This window comes from Carcharhinus amblyrhynchos, chromosome 15 (genome assembly GCF_965287045.1).
Source record: "Carcharhinus amblyrhynchos chromosome 15, sCarAmb.v2.hapA, whole genome shotgun sequence".
Classification (NCBI taxonomy): Eukaryota; Metazoa; Chordata; class Chondrichthyes; order Carcharhiniformes; family Carcharhinidae; genus Carcharhinus; species Carcharhinus amblyrhynchos.
In genome coordinates this window covers 71,626,148-71,649,472 of record NC_137338.1, presented here as the reverse complement: position 1 = coordinate 71,649,472, position 23,325 = coordinate 71,626,148, and the positions used below count along the sequence as shown (strand labels likewise).

The 23,325-nt window shown below is 42.0% G+C and overlaps 1 protein-coding gene across 2 annotated transcripts; it reads right to left on the bottom strand.

Moving 5' to 3' along the window:
* Positions 1-163: 163 nt before the first annotated feature.
* lacc1 (laccase (multicopper oxidoreductase) domain containing 1) lies at positions 164-15,100 on the bottom strand. 2 transcript variants are annotated; one of them, XM_080204173.1, is made up of 7 exons: positions 14,842-15,100; positions 12,832-13,454; positions 6,470-6,648; positions 4,717-4,882; positions 2,072-2,297; positions 1,680-1,878; positions 164-1,584 (listed from the first exon to the last, which is right to left on the bottom strand). In XM_080204173.1, exons 2-6 carry the CDS (start codon positions 13,397-13,399, stop codon positions 1,698-1,700), a joined length of 1,320 nt encoding a protein of 439 aa, XP_080060299.1. In that variant the 5' UTR covers positions 13,400-13,454; positions 14,842-15,100; the 3' UTR covers positions 164-1,584; positions 1,680-1,697. The 2 variants fall into 2 exon arrangements, with proteins under 2 accessions (XP_080060299.1, XP_080060298.1); XM_080204172.1 differs by having other exon boundaries at positions 14,750-15,099.
* Between the last annotated feature and the right edge of the window lie 8,225 nt (positions 15,101-23,325).

Here is a 23,325-nt window from a genome sequence, read left to right as displayed (position 1 = left end):
CACTGCCCAGTACTAAGCATACAATAACATGACCCTATAACAATAAGGTGCTTCATTGAGAGTATGTTGATCTTACATATGCCTTATGTCTGGCTTCTAGAAAACAGACTGAAAAACATCCACATTTGATTTTGTTCAAGTTCACTTTGAAACCATGAGCAACTGCAAAATAACAAGGTGATTTATTTAACTTTTAATACATGAATGAAATTAATAGTTTTCTTACAAGATTACTCCTCCTAATATACATGGAAATATACCATCTAACAATGCCTCTATCTCTGTTAACAGGTTAAACTCACTGTGAGGGATAGTGATTCCTGCTTTGGTCGGGGAGTTGCGGGGAACCTTAGGCCTGTGTTGTTAAGGACCTATATGCTTGTTTCACAGCTAAGATATTCCTCATCCCTCACAACTCAAATCTCTATCAATGGACTTGAGAGCGTAAGAGAAGAGAAACACATCCACATTGAGGAGAGCCAAATGCTTAATCTTTATATAAAAACAAAGTACTGTGGACGCTGGGGATCCGAATTAAAAACAAGGTGTTACTGGAAAGTCTCAGCAAGTCAGACAGCACTTGTGGAGAGAGAAACAGAGTTAGCTCTTCCTCCACTTGGTCAGGGTGAGGCTCATTACACTGGCAATTAAACCACCACCTCTCACTTTGGCGTGGGAGAAGTGACAACCATCGTGTCTAGATAGCTAAGGCCAAGGAATGAAACAAATTCATCAATACAGATGTGAAACTCTCTGGAAAATGGTACCAAACAGATACAGTGTGCAAAAAACCCAGATGAATTATTTGTTTTGTGTGATCCCGATTAATAGACCTAAATCAACATTTTCAAATACCTTCTGTGTTCTGGGAGTGAATCCTCTTCTGATTCAAATTTTATCTTTGAGGCAAACAGGTAAAAATCAGTAAATGTGATATAATGGTGTACAGCTTAATAAATTTTGAGTGGGACCTGATCTTGGGACATTTGCAATCTGATCTGGTTCTTACCCCTTCAATTTTAAACTGATCTCCACCAGGTTTGGGGGAGTGGGATTGGGTGGGTGGTGGGGGTATTTAAAACTAAATTATAAAATCTCATTGTCTTCCTGTTGTATAAACCTGCAGATTAGAATAGATGATAGGGATATGTGCATGAAGATAATGGATCTTCTTTATATACCTACATTGAGGCACAGCAGAGGAGGATGATATTTATTGTTTTGGGTTCTTTTACTGGTCAGAATGCCTGTGTTAAAGTCCATTACAACACTGACTACACTTCAGAAATACTTACTTGGCTGTGAAGTGATTTTGGACAGCCTTAGGACTCAAAAGACACAATATAAATCGATATCTTTCTTTCTTCTTCTGTATATATTAACATTTCTGCAAAAATGTGAATTTGTCTTATAAATATAATTCAATAAGTCAATTAACAGCAGACTCTTTGTGTGAAAGAATGTTTCTCGTAGGCCACAAGGGTATTCTGTATTCCTTCTGAAGTCAGAGGAGTGTGTTGCAGTGCAGGGGTAGTGACCAGAAGAGGGCCCTGCTGCACATCCATCCATTCCATAACATGACTTCTGAAAGACAAACCTCCACTTTCAGTCTTGGACAACAATTTAAAATGATGCATCTCATAACTGTTTGTCTGTCTGTAGCAAAATAAATTAATTACCTGATTGGGATGGGAGGTTTATGGCTCGTCATTGACAGAGATAAATCCAACTTGTGTTCCAAAGTTGTTTCCATCCCGTCTGTATGAAAAGAACATGTGCGGATGGCAGGCTGTGCAAAAAGTCACTTCCCCAAACTTACTACTTGTGGAATCATCACTTATGTTTTCAGAGGGAATCCCTCCACATTCCAGTAAAACTCTGAAGAAGAAGAATTCAACATTTTGTACAATGCTTCCTTTCTGCATCCACCATTTTTAAATTAGCTATATTAAATATTTTATATATTTCTCATCTTAGATTAAGCAACAAAATCAGAAAAATCTCTAACAAAGATCTGTGTTTTTTTATTTTAGATGTTGCAGTTACAACAAATTGCAGTTTCTACATTTACCTTGTTGCTCGTCTAAGGTCAATAGCTGGATGGGGAGAGTTGATCCCTTTCACACAGCTGGTGTTGATCTTCATAAACTCTTTGGCCACGTCTTGGGGAAGTACAAAACAACATGGGCCCACACAAGGGCCCATCACCACCAGGATATCGCTTGCACTGCACTCAAATTCAGTCATCATCACGTTCACAGTCGCCATAGCAACTCCTGCCAGCGTACCTTTCCAGCCTGAGAGGGATGAGCAAACACCATGCCAGTTCAGACCAAATCCCAGGGAGGTGATTGGAGTGTGGGGGAGGCAATGAGAATGGAGGGGAGGATTGGAGGGGAATGTTCACAAAAATTCACCAGGTAGCATTTAAGCATCCATGAAGCCACTTTAGGCAGGATTTTACGGCCCTGCTTAAGTGGGATCGGAAATTCCCATCCGAGGTCAACGGACATTTCTGTTATCTGCCCCTCGCCTGCTCTGATTCCTTGGCAGGTGGGGCAGTGAATGTGTCACATAAAATCTTTGTTTCGACTTCACCCATGAAAACATTGGGCACAATCTTACCTGCCGTTGACACCATGCTCCAGTTGCAGTGAAGTTGGAGAATTTGGTGGCCAGACAAAAATCCGTTCACTGCGGTAGGATGGGAAAATCCTGCCGATGTGAACAGTGGTAAGATTCAGGTCATTATTTCTGTCAGCTGTAAGTGTCGCACTCTTCTTCAGATTAACTTTTAAAAATACATTTTCACTAGAAAAGGTTCTCATCTTTCACTGTTGAGGAATTTTATCTTCCAGGCACAAATTCAGGTGTCCTTACTGGAGTTTCAGCATTTCACTACATTTATCAATATTAGATGAAGGAACAGAAGGCCATATCTCTTTGTAGAACTACATCTAGTTGGGAGACACTGACTTCTATTCATTCATTTACATGATGTGGACATCACTGGCTAGGCCAGCATTTATTGTCCATCCCTAGCTGCCCTTCAGAAGGTGATAGTGAGCTGCCTTCCTGAACCGCTGTAGTCCCTGCGGTGTAAGTATACCCACAGTGTGCTCAGGGAGGGATACAAGTGGGAGCAAAAAGTTACAAAGGGCCATTGATAAAAAGTGAGTGAACAAATAAAGTTCAGTATGGATCTAAGAGAAGTTCAGAGTGTATTCTAAATGGGCTGAGGATAGGAATTGTGGAGGAGCCAAGCAGGGTTCCAAGTGTAGACAACACTAAAAATTAATAGACAGATACAAAAAGTAATTTAAAAGGCTAAAGGAATGTTGGTCTTCATCTTAAAGGGTTCTGAAGTTGTATTACAGTTGTACAGAGCAAATGCTTAGACCCCCAATTAGAGTACCTCATTCAGTATTGTTACCACACCTCGGGAAGGATATATTGGCTTTGAAGCATGAATTGGGGTTGTAGTGTGAATTCACCAGAATGACAGAGAGGCTAGAGTTATATTTGATGAATAGATTATATCAACTAAGATTGTACTCTCTTTAATGTGATAGATAAAGGAATAATTAACTGCAGTGTTTAAGATGATGACAGAATTGATAGATTAGACAGAGAGATAGATTATTTCCTCTGATGGGGAGGGGGTAGGGGTGGAGAATCCAGAACAAGAACACATGACCTTATAAAGCCATTAAGGAATGATGTTTGGAAGCAATTCTTTGCAAAAAGATTGGTGGAAGTCTGGACTCTGCCTCACTCTTGAGGCAGGGAGTCAACTGACAGTTTCAAAACTGAGACTGATAAGATTTTTGTGAGGCAATGATTATCAAGATTACAGAATCAAAGCAGCAGATGGGACTAAGACACAGCTGTGATTTAATGGAATGCTGGACACTCGAGGGCTGAATGGCCTATGAGAGTCACAGAATCCCTCCAGTGCAGAAGGAGCCATTCAGTCCATCAATCCTGCACTGACAACAATCCCACCCAGTCCTATAAACCCATGTATTTACCCTTCTAATTCCCCAGGCATGGCCCAACCACCTAACCTGCACATCTTTGGACTGTGCCTAGGTTTCTAACATGCTCTACACAACCCTGCTCTAATGCAAGACTATTATTTCAAAACTAGCATTGAAAAGAAACCCAACAAAAAGTGTGACCCATTGGTTTGAGCTGGAATGATATCAGTTTGGATGGTTTAAAATTAATACAGGGCTTAGAGGTGCTACGGTCTATCCACTTGATAAAAACTATATGCACTGTGGTGATACACATTTACGTGCTATGAGGACTCTTACCAAGTGACAGTACAGGATAGCTGCTTCAATGAACTATCAGATGAATGTGCTATATTGGCCAACCTTTGATAAGATTATTATTGTTGAAATCTATGCTTGAGCTGTTTTTTTCCAACTGAAGCACAAGGCATAAATGCAGTGAAAGCTCCTATACATCCAGCTACCTTCTGTAAATAGTTAATAGAACCAATCATTGAAGAACTGGGGAATATCAACAGCAGCCAATTTTTCATCCCAATGACAGTGTATCCTCAGAGAAATGTTACGTTAGACATTAGATGGGAATGATGAAAGAGTGACAGGTCTGACTTCTGACAAGGAAGAGTGCCAGACAGGGTCCAGCACTTGAGATTGGAATCAGTAAAAGTAGGACATGGAATTTAAAGCTTATCAGTACCTGAATGAGCTACTCCACATACTTGTCGGACAGGATCAGCAAACAGTAGAGGAATGCAATCTGCTCCTGGCGCTGCTATTGTAATGCCTTTCCAATTTGTCACAATTCCATCATAGTATTCAGGCTCTGGATTCCCCAAAGTCCAGACAGTGTTTCCATGGTTTACCTATTATCAAGCGAGTAAAGCTCACAGTAGATTTACAACACCAAACTTCAAACAACAGTCTGGTGCAGCTGTTGAGATTTCAGTTGGATCCCAAAATATATACTTACATTGTAGAGTGACTATCACAGTTACAATGCCCCAGTGATGGGGAAACAGCTGATTTAACTGTGATATAATGGTACCAATCACATACTGGGTCCTTCTGATATGTAGATTAATTGTTTTACTCATACCTGTGAAAAAGTGATTATTTGTCTCAGTGAGGCTGACAGTGCCTGATCTGCATGGGCATTCAAACCAGAGAAACAGGTTGAGCTCTTTACTTTAGGCAACATTGGTGTACAGACACCATTTTAACTCCAGGTTGTTAGATTAGTTTTGAATAGTCAAGAATAGCTGATCACCAACCAGTCAATGCAGTACATTTTGAAGTTTAGCCATTGTTATAATGTAGGAAATGTGGGAGCTAATTTGTGCACAGCAAATTTCCACAAACAGCAATGTGATAATCTGTTTTTTTTGTTGATGCTGACTGGGGGACAAAAACTGACCAGGACCCCAGGGAGAACTCCCCTGCTCATCTTCAAAATAGTCCCATGGGGGATCGTTTATATCCACCAGAAATGGCAGATGGGGCCTAGGTTTAAAGTCTCCTAAAGGTTGCACCTCTGAAAGGATAGCACTCCCTGAATACCGGTGTAGATGGGTGTGCTCTGGGCCTTGGTTTTGACTCAGAGTCAAGACTGCGACCAACTGAGCCACAATGACGTGCAGTACCTTACAGTTGGAGAGAGTAGGCATTTTTTTTCTGGTTTTAAGTGATATCTGCAGTCTGGTCCCTCACCTCACCTGTTCCTGCCCTAACTCAAACTTTAGCAGGGAGCAACTGGTAAAGTTCCAATAGGCAAATCACGTCAAGATATTAGATTGGTGCTTATAGTTTGCCTGAATTATTGTGATGAGACCCAAGGACTAATTTAGTTTGGTCCTCAAACTGTGTTGTTGTATGTTGTCAGAATTGTGCCGGCTATCTGGCACTCACAATTTAGACTGCCCCGTCCCCCATCAATGTGTTTTAAGCATTGTAGATTGAAATTCCAAAAATAGTGATTAGCATAAACCATTTTTGTTTAAGGAAGCTATCATGCTATGAAGCATGTAATTCTAGATTCTTGCATGTCAGCAAATTCTCTCCTTCAGCCTCTTTTTTCCTTTAAAGAGACACTGTATACCTATTCTTTTGGCCAAGCTTTTGGATACATGTCCTGAGGCTTTGCGTCAAATTACATTCTTGTGAAGTATGTTGGGATGTTTTACAACATTTAATATCATTTATATGAATACAAGTTGCTGTCCTTGCACATCCATTACCACCATGAAGAATCACCCAGATTGGGAACATTGGGACGATGAAGTCAGGAGAAAATTAGTTGGGGTGTATAATCTGTTATTGCTCATTTTCCACCCCACTGCAGCTGAACATCTCCACTGTGCTTGACATATTTCCTCTTCATTAAATATTATGAGACTCCACTGCTTGATAACTTTCACAAGAGTAATTGTCAAATGCAAATATGAAAATTTTACCTTTGCGAGGTAGAAAGTTTTTGGGTCAAATCCTGCACTTGCACTTAATCGACGGATGTTCTCTGTAACCACAGCCTTTGGGTCTCTACGTTTTCTGCTACTGAAGAGATTTAAGGAATTGAGGCCTGGTAAATAGGATATACCACCTGTTCTGGTAGTAAAGCCATGAAGAAACAAATCTGTTGAATTAAAACAAGCTTTAGAAGTAAGATATATATGCCTGAACATATTCATCACTTTTTTAAAACTTAAGATTTTGGGGACTTGTGTGTGGCCATCTGGCAAATTATTGTTGCCCCCTGTCCTAGATAAGGAGCATCAAGGCCTGAATCTGAGCACATGCAAATTTTGATTCTATGCCAGCATCTGAGATTAATGCAGTGTTGGTATGTGAGTTGGTGGTTATGTGTCTGAGAGAGATGGTGCTGTGTCTGTTTCATTAACTGTCTTGCATGAGCTCATTAATGTGAGCTTGCACATGCCAGTGAGAGAGAGACCGCAGCAGGAGTGAGATTCAACCAGAGTGAAGGTATTGGAAATTTGCAGCTGAGTGGGAATTGGTGCTTATCTTCAGGAGGAGTGGAGAGGTGGAGCTGCAAGAGAGACTTGAGGGCAAGTGCGAGATAGAAAGAAATTGAACCGTGACATCACAGCCAGAAGGTAAGTGACTGGCTGGTGACTGCTGATAGTTTTTTTCCCCCTTTTTTTCTCCCTTGCATTGTAGTTGTTGTTATAAGTTAAGGGTTAAGTCACAGCAGGAGACGTGTCCAACTGCAGCTTCTGTTAGATTGCCTGATGGCTCTGGAGCTGTGGATGGATTCACTTTGGATCATCCACAGTCGTGGATAGTATGTTTAGTGAGTTGGTCACATCACAGATTAACATTACTGAGGGAGATAGGGAATTGGTGACCACCAGACAGAGGAAGACCAGGAAGGCAGTGCAGGGGTCCCCTGCGGTCATCTCCTTCTAAAACAGATAAATCATTTTTGATACTGTTGGGGGAGATGGCTCACTAGGGGAAATGGCAGCAGCCAGGCTCATGGCACTGTGGCTGACTCTGCTGCACAGGAGGGCAGGAAAAAGAGTGGCAGAGCCATAGCGATAGGGGATTCAACTGTAAGAATAGACAGGTGTTTCTGTGGACGCAAACATGACTCCAGGATGGTATGTTGCCTGTATGGTGCAAGGGTCAAGAATGTCTTGGAGTGGCTGCAGGGCATTCTGGAGGGGAGGATGAACAGCCAGTTGCCATGGTGCAAACAGGTACCACAGATACAGGTAAAAGGCGAGATGAGGTCCTACAAGCTGAATTTAAGGAGTTAAACTATAAAGTAGGACCTCAAAAAGGTCCTCAGGATTGCCACCAGTGCTATGTGCTAGTCAGAATAGGAATGTCAGCATAGCTAAGATGAATATGAGGGATAGTGCAACAGGGAGGGATTCAAATTCCAAGGACATTGGAACTGGTTCTGGGGAAGGTGAGACCAGTATAAATTGGATGGTCTGTACCTGGGCAGGACTGGGACCAATGTGCTGGGGAAGTGTTTGCTAGTGCTGTTGGGGAGAGTTTAAACTAATGTGGCAGGGGGTGAGAACGGATGCAGGATGTCAGAGGGAAGTAAAGTGGAGACAGAAACAAAAGGCAATAAAGGAGAAAAGTGGAACGCAGACAAACCAAAGACAAAAATCAAGAAGGGCCACAGTACAAAATACAGAGACAGTGGAGAACTCAGTGAATGGGTCCGGTAAGGATAACAGAAATAAAACACAGGGAGAGTGTACAAAACATGACAGGACAGATGGTCTGAGGTGTGTTTGCTTTAACGCAGGAGTATGGCAGGTAAGGCAGATGAACTTAAAGCTTGGACTATTACATGGAACTATGATGTTGTGGCAATTATGGAGAATTGGATGAAAAAAGGGCAGGACTGGCAGCTTAGCATTCCAGGATTTAGATGCTTCAGGTGAGATAGAGAAGGTGACAAAAGAGATGGAGGTGTTGCTTTACAGATTAGGGAGAATGTCACAGCTCTACAGATGGAGGATGCCTTGATGGGATCATGCAGTGAGGCCATTGGGTAGAACTCAAGAACAGGAGTGGTGCAATCACACTCTGTCGGGGTTGTACTACAGACCTCAACAGCCAGCATGAAGTGGAGGAGCTGATACATCAGCAGATTATGAAAAGATGTAAAAACAACAGTCTTGTCGTAATGGATGATTTTAACTTCCTCAGCATTGACTAGAGTTCCTTTCGTGCCAGGGGTTTGGATGGGGCAGAGTTTGTTCAGTGTGTCCAAGAGAGCTTCTTGAGACAATATGTAGTTAGTTCAACTCAGAAAGGGGCCACCTTAGACCTGGTTCTGGGGAGCTAGTCTGGACAGATGATAGATGTCTCAGTGGGGGACCATTTTAGGAATAGTGATCACAATTATATAAGTTTCAAGCTACTTCTAGAAAAAGTTAGAAGTAGTCCCAGAATGAATATACTAAACTGGTGGAAGGTTAACTACAACAGTATCAGACAGAAGCTAGGGAACGTAGATTGTGGTGGCAGTTTGAAGGTGAATCCACATCTGATACATGGGAGTCTTTTAAAAATCAGTTGTTAACAATTCAGGACGAGTATGTCCCTGTAAAAATTAAGGACAAAGATGACAAGATTCAGGAACCCTGGGTAACAAGAGAGATTGTAAGCTTAGTGAAAAAGAAAAAGGAGGCATACATAAAATTTCAGGAAACCGAAAATGGCTTTTGGGGAATACAAAGATAGCAGGAAAGAACTTAGACAGGAACATGAAATGTTTTTGGCAGACAGAATTAAGGAGAATCCCAAGACTTTTTGTGTATATAAGGAAGAAGAGGGTCGCTAAGGAAAGGGTAGGTCCAATTAAGGAAATGTGTGTGTGGAGCTAGAAAGGTGGGCGAGGTCTGCAGTATTCACAAAGGAGAAGGATGTGATGATTGGTGAGTGTAGAAAGGAGGATGTTGCTATTCTAAGACATATGAGATAAAAAGGGAGGAGGTATTGGTGGTTTTGAAAAACACTAAAGTGGAAAAGTCACCAGGGCCAGATAGGGTCTATCACAGAATATTGAAAGAGACAAGGGAAGAAATTGCTGAGGCCTTAGCCAAAATCTTTGTATCCTCTTTAGCCACGGGCAAGGTACCAGAGCATTGGAAAGTAGCTAATGTTGTTCCTCTGTTTAAGAGACAATCCAGGAAATTACAGACTATGAGCCTTATATCAGTGGTGGGGAAATGTTTGGGAAAGATTCTCAGGGACAGAATGTACTCACATCTGGAACAGAGTAGGCTTATTAGCAATAGGCAGCATGGTTTTGTGAAGGGAAGGTCGAGTCTCACAAACTTGATTGAGTTATTTGAGGGAGTGACAAGAAAAATTGACCAGGGCAGGGCAGTGGATGTTGTATACATGGACTTTAAGGTTCTTCATGACAGCAGGTGAAATCATATGGGATCTGAGGTGAGCTGTTAAGATGGATATAAAACTGGCTTGGGCATAACTGGAGGTCTGGAATAAATGGTGTTTCACAAGAATCAGTGCTGGGGCCTCTGTTGTTTACAATATATATAAATGTTTTGGAGGAAAATGTAAGTGGTCTGATTAATAAATTTGCAGATGATACAAAAATTGGGGGAGTAGCCATAGTGAGGAGGATTGTCAGAGGATCCAGCAGGATATAAATTGGCTGGAGACCTGCGCCGATGGAATTTAAGCTGGACAAATGTGAGGTGATGCGATTTGGAAGAGCTACTGCAAAAGGAAAGTGTACAATACTTCGAAATATTAGCATAAAGAGGGATCTAGGTATGCAGATCTACAGTTCCCTGAAGGTGGCAACTCGGGTGGACAAGATGGTCAAGAAAGGCATATGGTATGCTGGCCTTCATCAGTTGGGATGTTGAGTATAGGAATTGGAAAATCATGTTGCAGCTGTGTAAGACTTTGGTTAGGCCACATTTGAAGGATGTTGATGCATTGGAAAGGGTGCAGAAGACATTTACCAGGATGTTATCTGGTTTGAGGGATATGGACTATGAAGAAAGATTGAACAAACTTGGATTGTTTTCACTGGAGCATCGGAGGATCGGGGGGGCGGGTGTGCTGATAGAGGTTTGCAACATGATGACAGGCTTGGATAAAATGGATAATCAGAGTCTTTTTCCCAGGGTTGCAGGGTCAATGATTTGGGAGCAAAGGTTGAAAGTGATAGAGGGAGAGTTTTTAAAAAATGTAAGGGGCAGATTTTACACACACAGGGTGGTGAATGCCTGGAATGCACTGCCGGAGGAGGCAGTGCAGATTCTATAACAATGTTCAAGAAGCATCTTGATAGATACATGAATAGGCAGGGATATGGACCACGTAGAGGCAAGAAAATATTAGATTAGAAAGGCATCTGTTTTGGTAGACTTGGTGGGCTAAAGGGCCTATTCCTGTGCAGTACTGTTCTTTGTTTTCTTTATGTTTGTCCAATGCTCGGTCAGATTAAATCTAAAAAGGAGAAAGGCACAGGTTGTGATGTTGGAAGGGAAAATGTAACAGGCACGTGCTGGACACAATGTGCATCTTATAAATTAGAAGAGTGTGTGGGGTGAAGGGATGTGAGAAGAGAATTAGGCTTGAGGATACGGTCATATTAGATTTCAGGGTTTCAGCCCTGCTGTTTGGCCAAAGCCTCAGCGATGGGCATCCCAAGAATGACCTGTGCCATTTTCTCCTTTGGAGTAAGGACATGCAGCAGTGCTTGTACCCATCTGGTTAGCTCCCACTAAGAAAGAGGGATGTGCTCTATAAGAGAGCATATCAACTTTCTGCAGTTTATGAACATAGACATCCAGATCCCTCTGCCCGGATGCATTTTGAATCTGCTTTCTATTTGGTAATAATTTGCCTTCCTATTTTTCTGCCAAAATAGATAACCTCACACTTATCCACATTAAACTCCATCTGAGAAATTTTAGCCCATTCTCCAAGCCGATCTATGTTTGCCTGTAAAATCTTTATATCCTCTTCACTGCCTGTTTTCCCACCTATTTTAGTATCAAATTATGCAATGTTACACACTGTCACTGCCTGCAAATATTTATATAGATTGGAAATAGTTGAAGTCCAAGGACTGATCCCTGCGGCACCATACTAATGACAATTTCATCAGCCAGCGAAGGACCCATTTATTCCAGTCAGTCAGCCAATCCTCAAACCAATCTAGTACTCTATCCCCAATCCCCTGCGGTCTCACCTTCTGAATCAGTTTTTTTATGTGGCACCTTCTGGAAACGCCTTCTGGAAGTCTAGCTATACCACATGCACAGGTTCCCACTATTCACCTCGCTCGTTATATTCTCAAAGAATTCAAGCAAGTTTGTCAAGCATGACTTACCTTTCACTTCATCTGAACACTACATTTGAATATGAAACACCAGGTGGGTGAGGGGGTGTGGTTTAGGGAGGAACATTAACTCTTGCCAAATGGTGAGAATAAAGCAGGCTCCATTTATGCAGGTTTTGGATTTTCATGTTTTGGTCGTGGGTGAGGCACCAGCTGGATCCAAGCTTCATGAATTAATAAAATAAGACTGGGGTTCCATGAGGTCAATGCGAACCTGGTTACATTTTAAAAACACCTCCAACATTCGTTTTAAAACTTTCCTTGGATGGTCCAGGAATCAGGACCATCGGGAATTAAAATATCCCACACTTCAAATTTAGGCCTTTAAGTGTTACTCATTCACCCTTCCACCTCTACAAAGCCCTTTGGGGTTTATATCTAACCCCTGCTATCTTTTACATCCATTCACTTTATCAGTTAAATCTTCAGTATTCCACCTAAAAGGTGGTGAATCATTTATTTGAAGAAGACATTTAAATTAATTACCACATACCTTTTCATATATAAAACACAATTCCTCCCTTGGAATCTGCCCCCTAGAGACCACTTTCATGACCTAGAGGAAAGGATGGTGACCTGCTTTCCAGTCTGTTGCAAATTCACTATAGACAGTAAACTCCTGAAACAGTGCCCCTCATTTCACCCTTTAAAGAAGGGATAACCCAAAATACTACAGTATATGCTTGAATTTAACTGCTCTTCCAGTCAGCAGGATTATCTGCTCACATTGAAGTCAATGGACTTTTGAAAGACTAGTTGTATTCTACAGCACCGCTCCCCCACCGCCACCCCCCACCCCACCGCAGGCCATTCCCACCCCCCCCCCCCCCCCCACACTGTTAACAGGATTGTAAAATTCTGCCAGTGTCTGCCATACATAAAAATGGTAGATAGCCTGGCTGACTCTTCATATTCAGAATTTTGACGTTTATGAAAGTTTACCTGGGATCAGCAGAGACTTGAGAACTACAATCTCTCCCACATCTCCTTTGAGTTGGGCCAAGAATGTCCAGATGTCCTTACAGATATCATTTATTTGTTGGCTCAAGAGAGCATGTTCTTTCCTGGCAGGTACTGTCAACTGTAGCTTAACTTCTCCTTCACTCCCTATCACAAGGGTCTCAAATGTGAATTTATAAATTGCGGTAAAAAGCTGCTCGACATAGAGTTCCAGCGTGGCTTTCCTCTCTGTAGATACAATCGCCTTAATGATACTGAGGCCCTGTTTGTCAATCTTCCACTTAATAGTGTACAAAATACCAGCAAAACTGGGCTGTACCAAAACCTCAAGGTTTACTTTTGGTATTTTAATATACTGTGACAATTGATACAAATATCTCTGGGTGTCATTATTTGCATTGTCTGTATTTTTCTGGCTGTACATAAAGAAGACATACGGACACTCGACTAGATCACAAGTACTTATCACGTCCAGAGTGCTGCAAAGCCAATTCTGCATGGAATCCTGACGAACATCTGAAAAGTCAACCAGGATGACTTCTACCACCATCCTAGCCAAACATTCGGTTTATGATCACTTTGTCTTAAACAGCTGAGAAATAAGCCTGATTAGAGAGAAGGGTAAAGAATTTCAACTTACATCACTTACCAAGTGCTACTTTACAACATAATTAAATATTAAATGCAGCAAGCCATTTTCAGAAATGTACAAAAATTCAATTTACAAGTCTTTTTACATCTAAGAAATGGTGTTAAATTCTCTTTAATCTGAATGATTAATTTTAACAAACTAAAATTTAAATGCCATTTTGCAATTTCAATGACATTGAGACTTCCACAGACACAGATCCTGAGGGGACTTGATAGAGTGGTTGACAAGAGGATGGTTTTTCTTAGAATTCCTTCACAGGACACAATTTAAAATTACGGGGTTTCCCATTTAAAATGGAGATGGAGAATTTTTTCTCTAAGGGTCATTAGTCTGTGGAATTATTTTTTCCCAGAGAAAAGTGGGGGCTGGGTGATTGTATATTTTTAAAGCTGATTTAGATAGATTGTTGACTAACAAAAGGAGTGAAAAGTTGTAGGGAGTGGGCACAAAGGTAGAGTTGAGGCCACAATGAGATCAACCACCATTTTATCAAATGACAGGGCAGTCTTGAAGGGGTGAATGGCCTACTCCTCTTAATTTGTATGTTTGATGCACTTGATTAATTGGTTTTATTCAATTTGCAACTCATGCACTGTCCAGCAATGGTATGTAAATAAGCCACACTCTGAATTATGCAAGTTAATGCATGTTTCAGAATTGAATTTCAACAATTCATGACCCTGTGCCAGCTAACATTAATGAGATCCAAGGTGTGGAGGTTTCCTCAGGCAGTCTGATGAAATAGGCTATGTCCTGTGTCAACAGGACTCATTCCTTCTCTTGACAATATTTGTGGCAGTGCTGAGAGTTACTTGATTGAACAGGAGAGCTGGGACAACATGCTGAACGAACCTGCCTTCACGGTGCTGGCCATCCAATGTCTCTAGTGCTGAAGGACGACTTATAAATACACTAATGTAAGTATGATTTGTCTCTGCACTCTTTAACAAAATTAAACTTCCATGTCTCTATAATTCTAATTAATCACTAGGGGAACAGAATGTTTGTTCCTTTAAAAAATCTAACATGCTGTCAAAGCCTTTCACCTCGCAGTCAAGGTTTAATATTCTTGTGAATTGTCCCGACGAGTGTAAGTTGAGAAACTTCGACAGCATGTTTCCTTTTTAACGTTACTTAAGTTTTGTTTTAATAAAGCATGGCCAAAATCTAATATATATTTAAAATATCTGATATGTCAATAATTTAAAGTGATCAGATACAGGCCTCATTCCAACGCTTTATACTTACGAGGAGTAATCGCCAGTTACGTTTGAACAGTCTGAGCGAAGAATGGAAGAAAAAATTAATGACAAAAGGTGCTGAGCTCTGTTTTCACTTACTGAGGCTACAGTTTGTTCCGGGTAGGTTTATCTAATGCTAACGTTTTCCTCCTGCGTTCACCACATCGATACAGTTCACATTTCAAACTTCCCTTGTAGGGAAATGTGGCTGTGTCTTTGTTAGAGTTCCGACAACTCCAGTCTATAATTCTGGAACTGTTGTCTGGCACTCTCTAACTGAGTGCGACTTAGACATTTCAACTTTCGTTCTGTGTTACCAGAATGAGCGGAAACCCCGTTTCCAATCAATCAAACAACATTAAGTAGCTGAGGTGGACAGAAGAGAGAAAAAAATGATTGGCAGCAAAGTTCTCCAATGACTCAATCTGATTGTGCGTATGATAGCCGTCCACATCCGCATTGCTGTAATGAGTAACTGCAGTGTGGTTACTGGATAGAGTTCCGTGCTAGGGCGGCTTATGGAGAATGTGGAAATGTAAAGCTTTTGCCATAAGTACGGCAAAAGCAGATGAAGTTGATGTAAAACAAAATGCTGGAAGAACGCCAGTATTTTTGTTTATACAAATCTGAAAAATGATTTTCTTTTATCTTAGGATATGATTTATTGCTGGAACCCCAATCGCTCATACGAAACTCTCCACTTAGCTACATTACGCCGGTTTGGCCAATTTGTGGATGCAGTTAAAGAGTCAGCACTAAACAGTTTTCGCCTCACCAGTCTGCTGCAGTTACAATGTAAATAGGCCACAGACCTGAAACTTTGCAGATCCATCCCCGCAAAATCTGCAAGGACTTGGCGGAAATTGTCGGGGAAGTTTCAACTTCCGATGGGCAACCCCGCTGCATTAAGAAGTTGGAGACTTTGGAAAGATGTGAAGTACTTAACTGGACAGTTACTCAGGAAATGTTAGAAAATGTTGCCTAATTCCTAGGTAACTATACAATGGAACCCTCCCCCCACCCTCTGACTCCCCTGAGTTTCTTATTCCTCCTGATCCCCAACCTTCTGATTCACCTACTGACTCTCCAACTCCACCACTTATCCTTCAACTACTCACTGACCTTCCAACTCCCCCAACCAATAAGATCTTAAGATGTTGGAGCAGAAGTAAACCACTCAGCCCATCGAATTCTGCTCCACGTTCAATGAGATCATGGCTGATCTGATATGATAATCCTCAACTCCACTTTCCTGCTGTATCCCCATAAACTTTGATTCCTTTACAGATTAAAAAAAATTGAGCCTTGTATATACTCAATGACCCAAACTGTACAATCCTCTGAGGTAAAGAATTCTTCAGATTCACTCTGTGAAGAAATTCCTCCTCATCTCTGTTTTAAATGGGCGAGCCTTTATTCTGAGATTGTGTCCTCTGGTCCTACACTCTCCCACAGGGGGAAAACAACTTTTCAGCATCTCTCCTGTTAAGCCTCCTGAGTATCCTATATGTCTCAATAAGGTTTTCTTTCATTCTTCTAAACTTCAATGAATACAGGCCCAACTACTCAATCTCTCCTCATAAGAAAATTCCTCCATACTTGAGATCAACCTAGTGAACCTTCTCTGGACTGCCTCCAGAGTCTGTATATTTTTCTTTCAATAAGGGCACCAAAACTGTTGCAGATGTTGTCGAACTAGTATAGTTTTAGCAAGACCTCTTTTTACATTCCTTTCCTTTGAAATAAAGGCCAACATTGCATTTTCCTTCCCTATTATTTGCTGAATTTGCATGCTAGCTTTTGTGAATTATGCACAAGGACCCCCAAAGCTCTTTAAACTGCAGTTTTCTGCAGTCTTTCTCCATTTAAATAATTCAGCTCCTGTATTCTTCCTATCAAAGTGCATAACTTCACATTTTCCTACATTATATACTGTCTGCCAAGTTTTTATCCACCTATCTAACCTGTCTATATCCTTCTGTGGACTCTGAATTTTTTTTTGTTAAGATCACCCCCAAAGTCCAACACAGGCATGAAAACGGGAGAGTTTCAGATCAAATCTGCTATCTTATGCACTCTGCACGAAAACAAACAGCAGTTACAGTTTCTCGCATGTTGCATGAGCACTGGCTAAAAGCAGCAGAGGGCGCATGCACAGGTCTCTGTCAGCAGAGATCTTTCAGTCCCTGTTGCTCTCAGCCAGCCTTCCTGCGTAAACAAAGCAGCCCCCCCCCCCCCCCCCCCCCAGCTACCGGGACCAAATTCCCCCCTCCCTTACCTGCGATCAGCCACCCAACTGCACTGCTCCCCTTGTGATCGGCCACCCGACCCCATCCCGTGATTGGCCATCTGACTCCCTCGCGATCGCCAGGCCAACTCTCCCCCATGGTCAGCCCCCTCCTTTCCCTGCCACTGATCCCATTGCAGAATGCACAGTGGGGACCCCTCCACCATCACTTATCAGCTGCCCCCACCCACCCTGGTCTGGCCTTGCCCCCCAGTAGGCCCTGCTCCTTCTGGTCCTACTCCCTTGGCACTGGTGCTCGCTGAGCAGTGATATCATGCCCAGTGGGCTTTGCCAGGATATCACTGTCAGGCTGCCAGGCTGCCACTGCTAGGGTACAATGCTGACACTGCCCATAGGCACACCCTTGCTTCCAATCTTCCCGAGGAGGCTTCAGTGGCTTCCGGTTCTACCAGTAAGGCCATCACAAGTGATCCCCGTTGTTGGGGACCAGATGTGATTCTTGCCAGAGACTCTGCCAGCAAGGTCACACAGGCAAGTTAGCCTGGATGATTCTGTCCCGAGTTCATTAATTCAATGCAAAAGAACATTTCCATATTATTTAAATAAAAGATTCAGCATCACGCTGGAAATGGGCGCAAGACTGAGCCAGCCAGATATCTGATGCTGGTAAGAGTGCAACAAGCGAAAAAAGTCAGGTGCAAACTTTCTTCTCAGCTCTCATGATCTTACCGGCTCACCCCGCCTGTGACTGGTGAGGCACCATGGTAAGATTGTCCCTTTGTGTCATCCTCACTACTTGCCTTCTCAGTTGTTTGTGTCTGCAAACTTGGCAATAATATATTCACTTCCTTCATCCATGTCATAAATAAGTACTGGAAATAATTGTAACCCACAAATCACAGGCTGCCATGCTGAAAATTAATCTTTTATCCCAAATCTCTGTCTTCTGTCTATCAGTTAGCCAATCCTGTATCCATGCTAATATACTATCTCCAACAGGCTCTTATGCTGGAGATATCGGACTGCAGAGGGGGCTAGTGCGCATGTGCTCATCTCCCAGTACATTGGGAGACTGTTTGACAAGCGCCTTTCCCTGTCCATCGCTGGCTCCCCCACCCACTTGGCTGGCCTCCATTCCCTGACCCCACTACCAGCACCCCCCTGCCCGCGCAGAGTTCCCTCCACTCCCTGGTCTGGCTCCATCCCTATTGGGCCCATCCTCTCAGGTCTTGCCCCTTGGCACTGCCAAGTGCCCAATGAGCAGTGCCAGGGTACTAGGCTGGCACTGCCAAGGGGCTCCCACCCTGCCCCCTGCTCCCAGGGCCTCAATGGCCTCTAGTTGCAGCAGTGAAACTAGCACGCCTGGTCCCCGATGATGGGGACCATACATGATCCCTGCTGGTGTGGACCTCCCGGGCTTGATAAATAGATGCCAATCGGTATTAATAAATTGTAATCAGTCTCATGAATGCTCCAAAAAAAATGGACCCGTAAGATTGTGACTGGCTGGTCACAAATCCCATTTATTTCCTCCTGCTGACATTTCCCAGCCCTCTGCACTACTCCAGCAGCATAGTGGGCTGGGAAAATTGTACCCCAATGCTTTGACATTAACCCCTCAAGAGCCAGGAGAGGCACTGGAGGCAAGGTGGGGACAGAATCCTAACCCAATGCATAAGCCAGAATTTTCCAGCCTGGCGAGCCATTGAAATCTTCATTCACAATGAAACTGGAAGATCCTGATGGTGTGTAGGGCTGTAAAAGTCCGGCCAAATGTGTCAATTTTCATGACACCTCCTGGACAATTGGAATGAATGAGGTTCATTACAAAGGAAGAAAAGAACAGCTATAAAACAAAAACACTCAATCTCATTCATTTGCTTAGCCATTACCCAGACTGCTCTTGGATATTGGAGCATTAGGATATCCCATCACGAGGGAAGGGGGTGGGGTATGGTTGTGATATCGGGTTCCTATATTATTGCCAATCTGATGGGAATGATGACTGCTACACGTGTTTCTGAGATTGGGAAACTTGTCATTCGTCAACATGAGATTGCCCTGTACATTTTGAGTGGTTAAAAATCAGCAGGTCTGAAGTTAAAAATTCTGTATTCACAGGCCCTTTCAGTTCTCTCTAGGAGACGGTCTGATGGAAGTACTTTTGTTGTGAAAACACTAGGTGTGGAACAAGATACAATCACTTTGAATAATGAATCCTGGCTGAGACAGAAATTTTTCCAGCTATAACCTCATCATGCCTAAACCAGAAACTGAATCAACTTGCTCTGAACATATTTGGGTAACTACTTAGTTGGTGAGACGGGGTTGTGTGATGAGCCAATTTAACTCTACTTCGTTTAAAAAAAAAGGAGAAAACGCTAGAAAATCTCAGCAGGTCTGGTTAAATGTGTACGGAGATAAAACAGCTGACCCTACTTTGTGCCTTAAGAAACTGTTTTCCTCCAGGCCATAGAACAGAAGAGGATTTACATGTCTGCTGGATCTGGTGAGCATGCAGTGACTGTGAAGGTCACCACAGACCTTGATTTCTTTGCTTCTTGCCCCTTCCAGGGTGTTGGTGAAGATAGAGTCTCCTGCAGTCATCTGTACATAAATACATAATGAATGTAACAGGTGAATTGTCTGCCAGACTGGGAGGAATGCAAAGATGAATTTCTGGGGTGCCAGGTTCTGTTTCAAGGTGGGTGCTGTGTTCTGCATCAGTGTAGTAGCAAAGAGCAGTACAGGGAGTGAGATGCTGAGCGTAGATACCATTTAATCAGTTATAACAGACTTAGTTGAATACATAAGCGATAAGTGCATATGGTGTGTCCTAAGGATTAGTGATGGAAAGATGAATTAAGTGGGATTTTTCAAGAATCAGTATTACGATATATCAAAGCAATGTCCTGGGGATCAGTGCTGGGTGATGTACTGAGTGCGGTATCAGGAAGATATGCTGAGTGCATTGTTGTGGGTCTAAATACTGGGAACTGTAATGAGTGGACCGTAGACTTTGGTGTTAGGAGATTGTTATGACTGGGTGAGGAAGAATGAGCTGGTTCCCCTTTGTGTTCATCTCAGAAACCTTTGACACATTGAGATATAAACTAACAGGAAATAGGTTTATGGATGTCTGGTGGAATGTAGCTGGCTGGGATGACAGTTTCCATTGTCTTCACAAACACAGGAGATTGAAGTCCAGCCTTTTGCATTTGCCATGCCTTTCTTTCAAGTGTACTGTTGAAAATGAACCTTGATCCCTCTTCATGTGTGAAATCTTGCGCTCTCTCAAGAGGGATCTGTTAGTATAATCCACCTAGGAATTCTGGTCACTTTTCAGTATCAGCCATCTTTTGACTGTTGCCTTTAATTGTATTTTTTTTAGAAAGCTAGCCTTCTTTAAATGGTTCAATATGTCCATTATTAGTTAGTAAAGTTGTTGATGGCTATCACTCTGTTGTCGGCCAGAATTTTCCAGCCTGGCGAGCTATTGAAATTTTCATTCACAATGAAACCAGAAGCTCCCGGTAGTGCGAAGGGCTGTAAAAGTCCGGCCAAATGTGTCAATTTTAATGACACCTCCTGGACATACGGAATGAGATGAGATTCATTCTCATTTCATTACAAAGGAAGAAAAGAACAACTATCAAATAACAAAATCACTCAATCTCATTCATTTGCTTAGCCTTGGTCACTACCCAGACTGCTCTAAATTATTTTAGATCCTGGATAATTCTCACTAAGTTCAGTGATGTACCCCTTCTGGTTTCCACATGTTTTGCCTACTTTGGGGTGTATTTTCTTGTTTCCCTTTTCTTTTGGGAGGGGACTATATGTTGTAGAACACTACTGCTCTGAAATGAAGGTTTGGCACCTGTTCTACTCCCCAGTGCACTTCAGCTATGTGGGACATTCTCTTCCTGGGCCTATTTGGGAATTTCCCCGTTTCCCATTTAAATTTGCCATGCAGCTTTCAATCAAAAAGTACATCGTCTCATGATGGATACCCTTCCTTATATTGGGGATTTGTCTCCCCATTACCTGTTCCACATCTCCTGGAACATTACCACCTCTAAGTAGATCTTTGGCTCCTGGCGTACTCCTTCATAGGTCTTCAACATCTCCTCCATTATCTTGTTGTCTCTTTGGGAACTCCTCTTGCCTCCATTAAAATTTGCCATGATGCTGTCTGCTAAACAGATCATTGTCTCATTCCTTTCTTTTAATCTTTACAGAAACATCATGGATCTCCTTTATTACTGTTGACCTGTCTTTGGAACTTTAAACTTCTACAATTTCTATCTTGTCTCTTATTTATATTTCTGCTAGCCTGTCTTTGGCATTTTTAATTTCAAGTGACTCAATAGCTGGATGTGGCACCTCTTTCACTGTCTCCTTAATTGTCTTGGAACTTTCTCTTGTCTGTTTAATTCTGCAGAAATGTAACAACTAACTCAATTTCCAAGTCACCCTCTGCCTGTTTTGAATTTCACTGGTCCTTCCTGGACTCCTGTTAACTCCTCAGGCCTAACCTTGGCCTTTTTAAATTTAAGAAGCTCTTTCATAACTACTCCAACCGTCACAGGTTTTATTGCCTCTCTGTGTGCCTCTGAATACTCTCCAGCTCTCTGTAGACTTTGGCTACCTCTTCAGTTGCAAGTAGCTCTTAACTATTCCAATTCTTACAGGCTGTATTGCCCCCTTTAAGGTCTCTGAACCTTTCTTGGCTCTTTGTATTCCTAAAGATCCCGGCTGCTGTTGTCAAGCCTTTTCAGGTTGTTTTGATTCAAGTGATTATTCCTGACTTTTCAGGATACTAACCTTTTACCTGCCTCAGTTACCTTTACCTCCCTTTCCAGATCATACAATCTTCCCCGAAAAACATCCTCTTTCCCTTTCTGACCTCTTTTTGAAAAGCTTTCTCTTTTGAAAGCATCCTCTCCATCCCTTTTGCTTTCCCGACTGTTTGGAAAGCTTTCTCTCTCTCTCCCCCCTCCTCTCATCTCTCATTTTCTAATGCATGGAGTTCTTACTCTTTTCATCTTGTTCTAGCTGCATTCTTACCAATTCCACTTCTTTTCGTAGTCTTGCTTTACATGCATGATGTGATACTCCAGCCATACACTGTAAAATTACACATTTTATAGATTTTGATGAATCTCTACTTCTAAGTGCCCAGCTAGCTCTTTTCACTCTTTGGGGGGCAGAACTTTTAAATCCTCAGAAGTAAATTCCCCTTCTTCTAGAAAAGCACCAGCAGTGTGATCATTTTTACAGTTTAGTAGCATAGATTCAGGAAAATCTTCTTGCAGTTTTAAATTGTTTTTGAAGGAACATTTAGTTTCCCCACTCTTTTGTTTTGTCTGTGGGAACAGTTCTGACAATGAGCACCCAATTTTGTTTCGACTGGGTAAGGAGGAATAAGTGTCATCTTTTATTCCAACTCCCTTAGTTGGTTGATTCAAAGATTTACAATTCTTTCCCCTATGAATACATTTTTTACTAATCCAACGATATTTACTGTTTAATAAAGGGCCACTTAAGTCAGGTTTTCTTAAGTCCAAGAACAAATAAGTTTATTTGTCACAAAAAAAAAGAGAAAAGTAATAAAAGATGCAACATACATTCACACAGGTCAGAAAAAAGTTAGTTAAGAGTTGAAAAAGGTTAAAAAGAATATCCTTGGCTTATCCACATGGAATATATTGTGGTACGTTGCAGTCATTAGTTATGTAATATTGATAGAACTCTGGAGCTGACTTTGGCAGTTTGTCTGTTGGAGGCACTTATTCCAGGAAGAGAAGTGACCTTCTTGTTCCTGTAGGGGTGACCAAAGAGGCTGTCCTGTTTCTTCCTGCTTGCTTTCTGTCTCTCTGCTAGATAACTTGCTTCCAGCAAGAGAGAAGAGAGAGAAAGGTGGCCTGTTTTTTCCTGCAGGGGTGACTTCAAAGATTGGTTGTTGCTTCCGGCTTCTGTGTATTCCCGGGAGCGGGAGATGGGAAGTCCATTTTGCTTTCATTTTGGAAACTTTTGACACATACCAAGATATAAATCAACAGGAGATGGGTTTTTCTGGCTGGGGCACAGTTTCTATTATCTTCAAACATAAGAGATTGAAGTCCATCCTTTTGTATTTTCATGCCTTCCTTTCAAATATCTCTGTTTGAAGAGGGCTTTGACACCTTCATGTACAAAACTGTCCTCTAGGATAGGTTTGTCAATATAATTCACATAGGAATTTTCCAGAATGTGGTCATTTTACAGTATCAGCCATCTTTAGATCACCTTTTTTAAACAGTTCAAGAGACCCATAATTAGTTGGTGAATTT

Coding starts and splice junctions, on each gene's coding strand:
- lacc1 (XM_080204173.1), bottom strand. CDS start 13,399: ATGGTGGTAGAAGTCATCCTGGTTGACTTTTCAGATGTTCGTCAGGAT. Junction 6,649..12,831: donor CAAGTCTCTGCTGATCCCAG/GTAAACTTTCAT, acceptor TTAATTCAACAG/ATTTGTTTCTTCATGGCTTT. Junction 4,883..6,469: donor AAACTTTCTACCTCGCAAAG/GTAAAATTTTCA, acceptor GCTTGATAATAG/GTAAACCATGGAAACACTGT.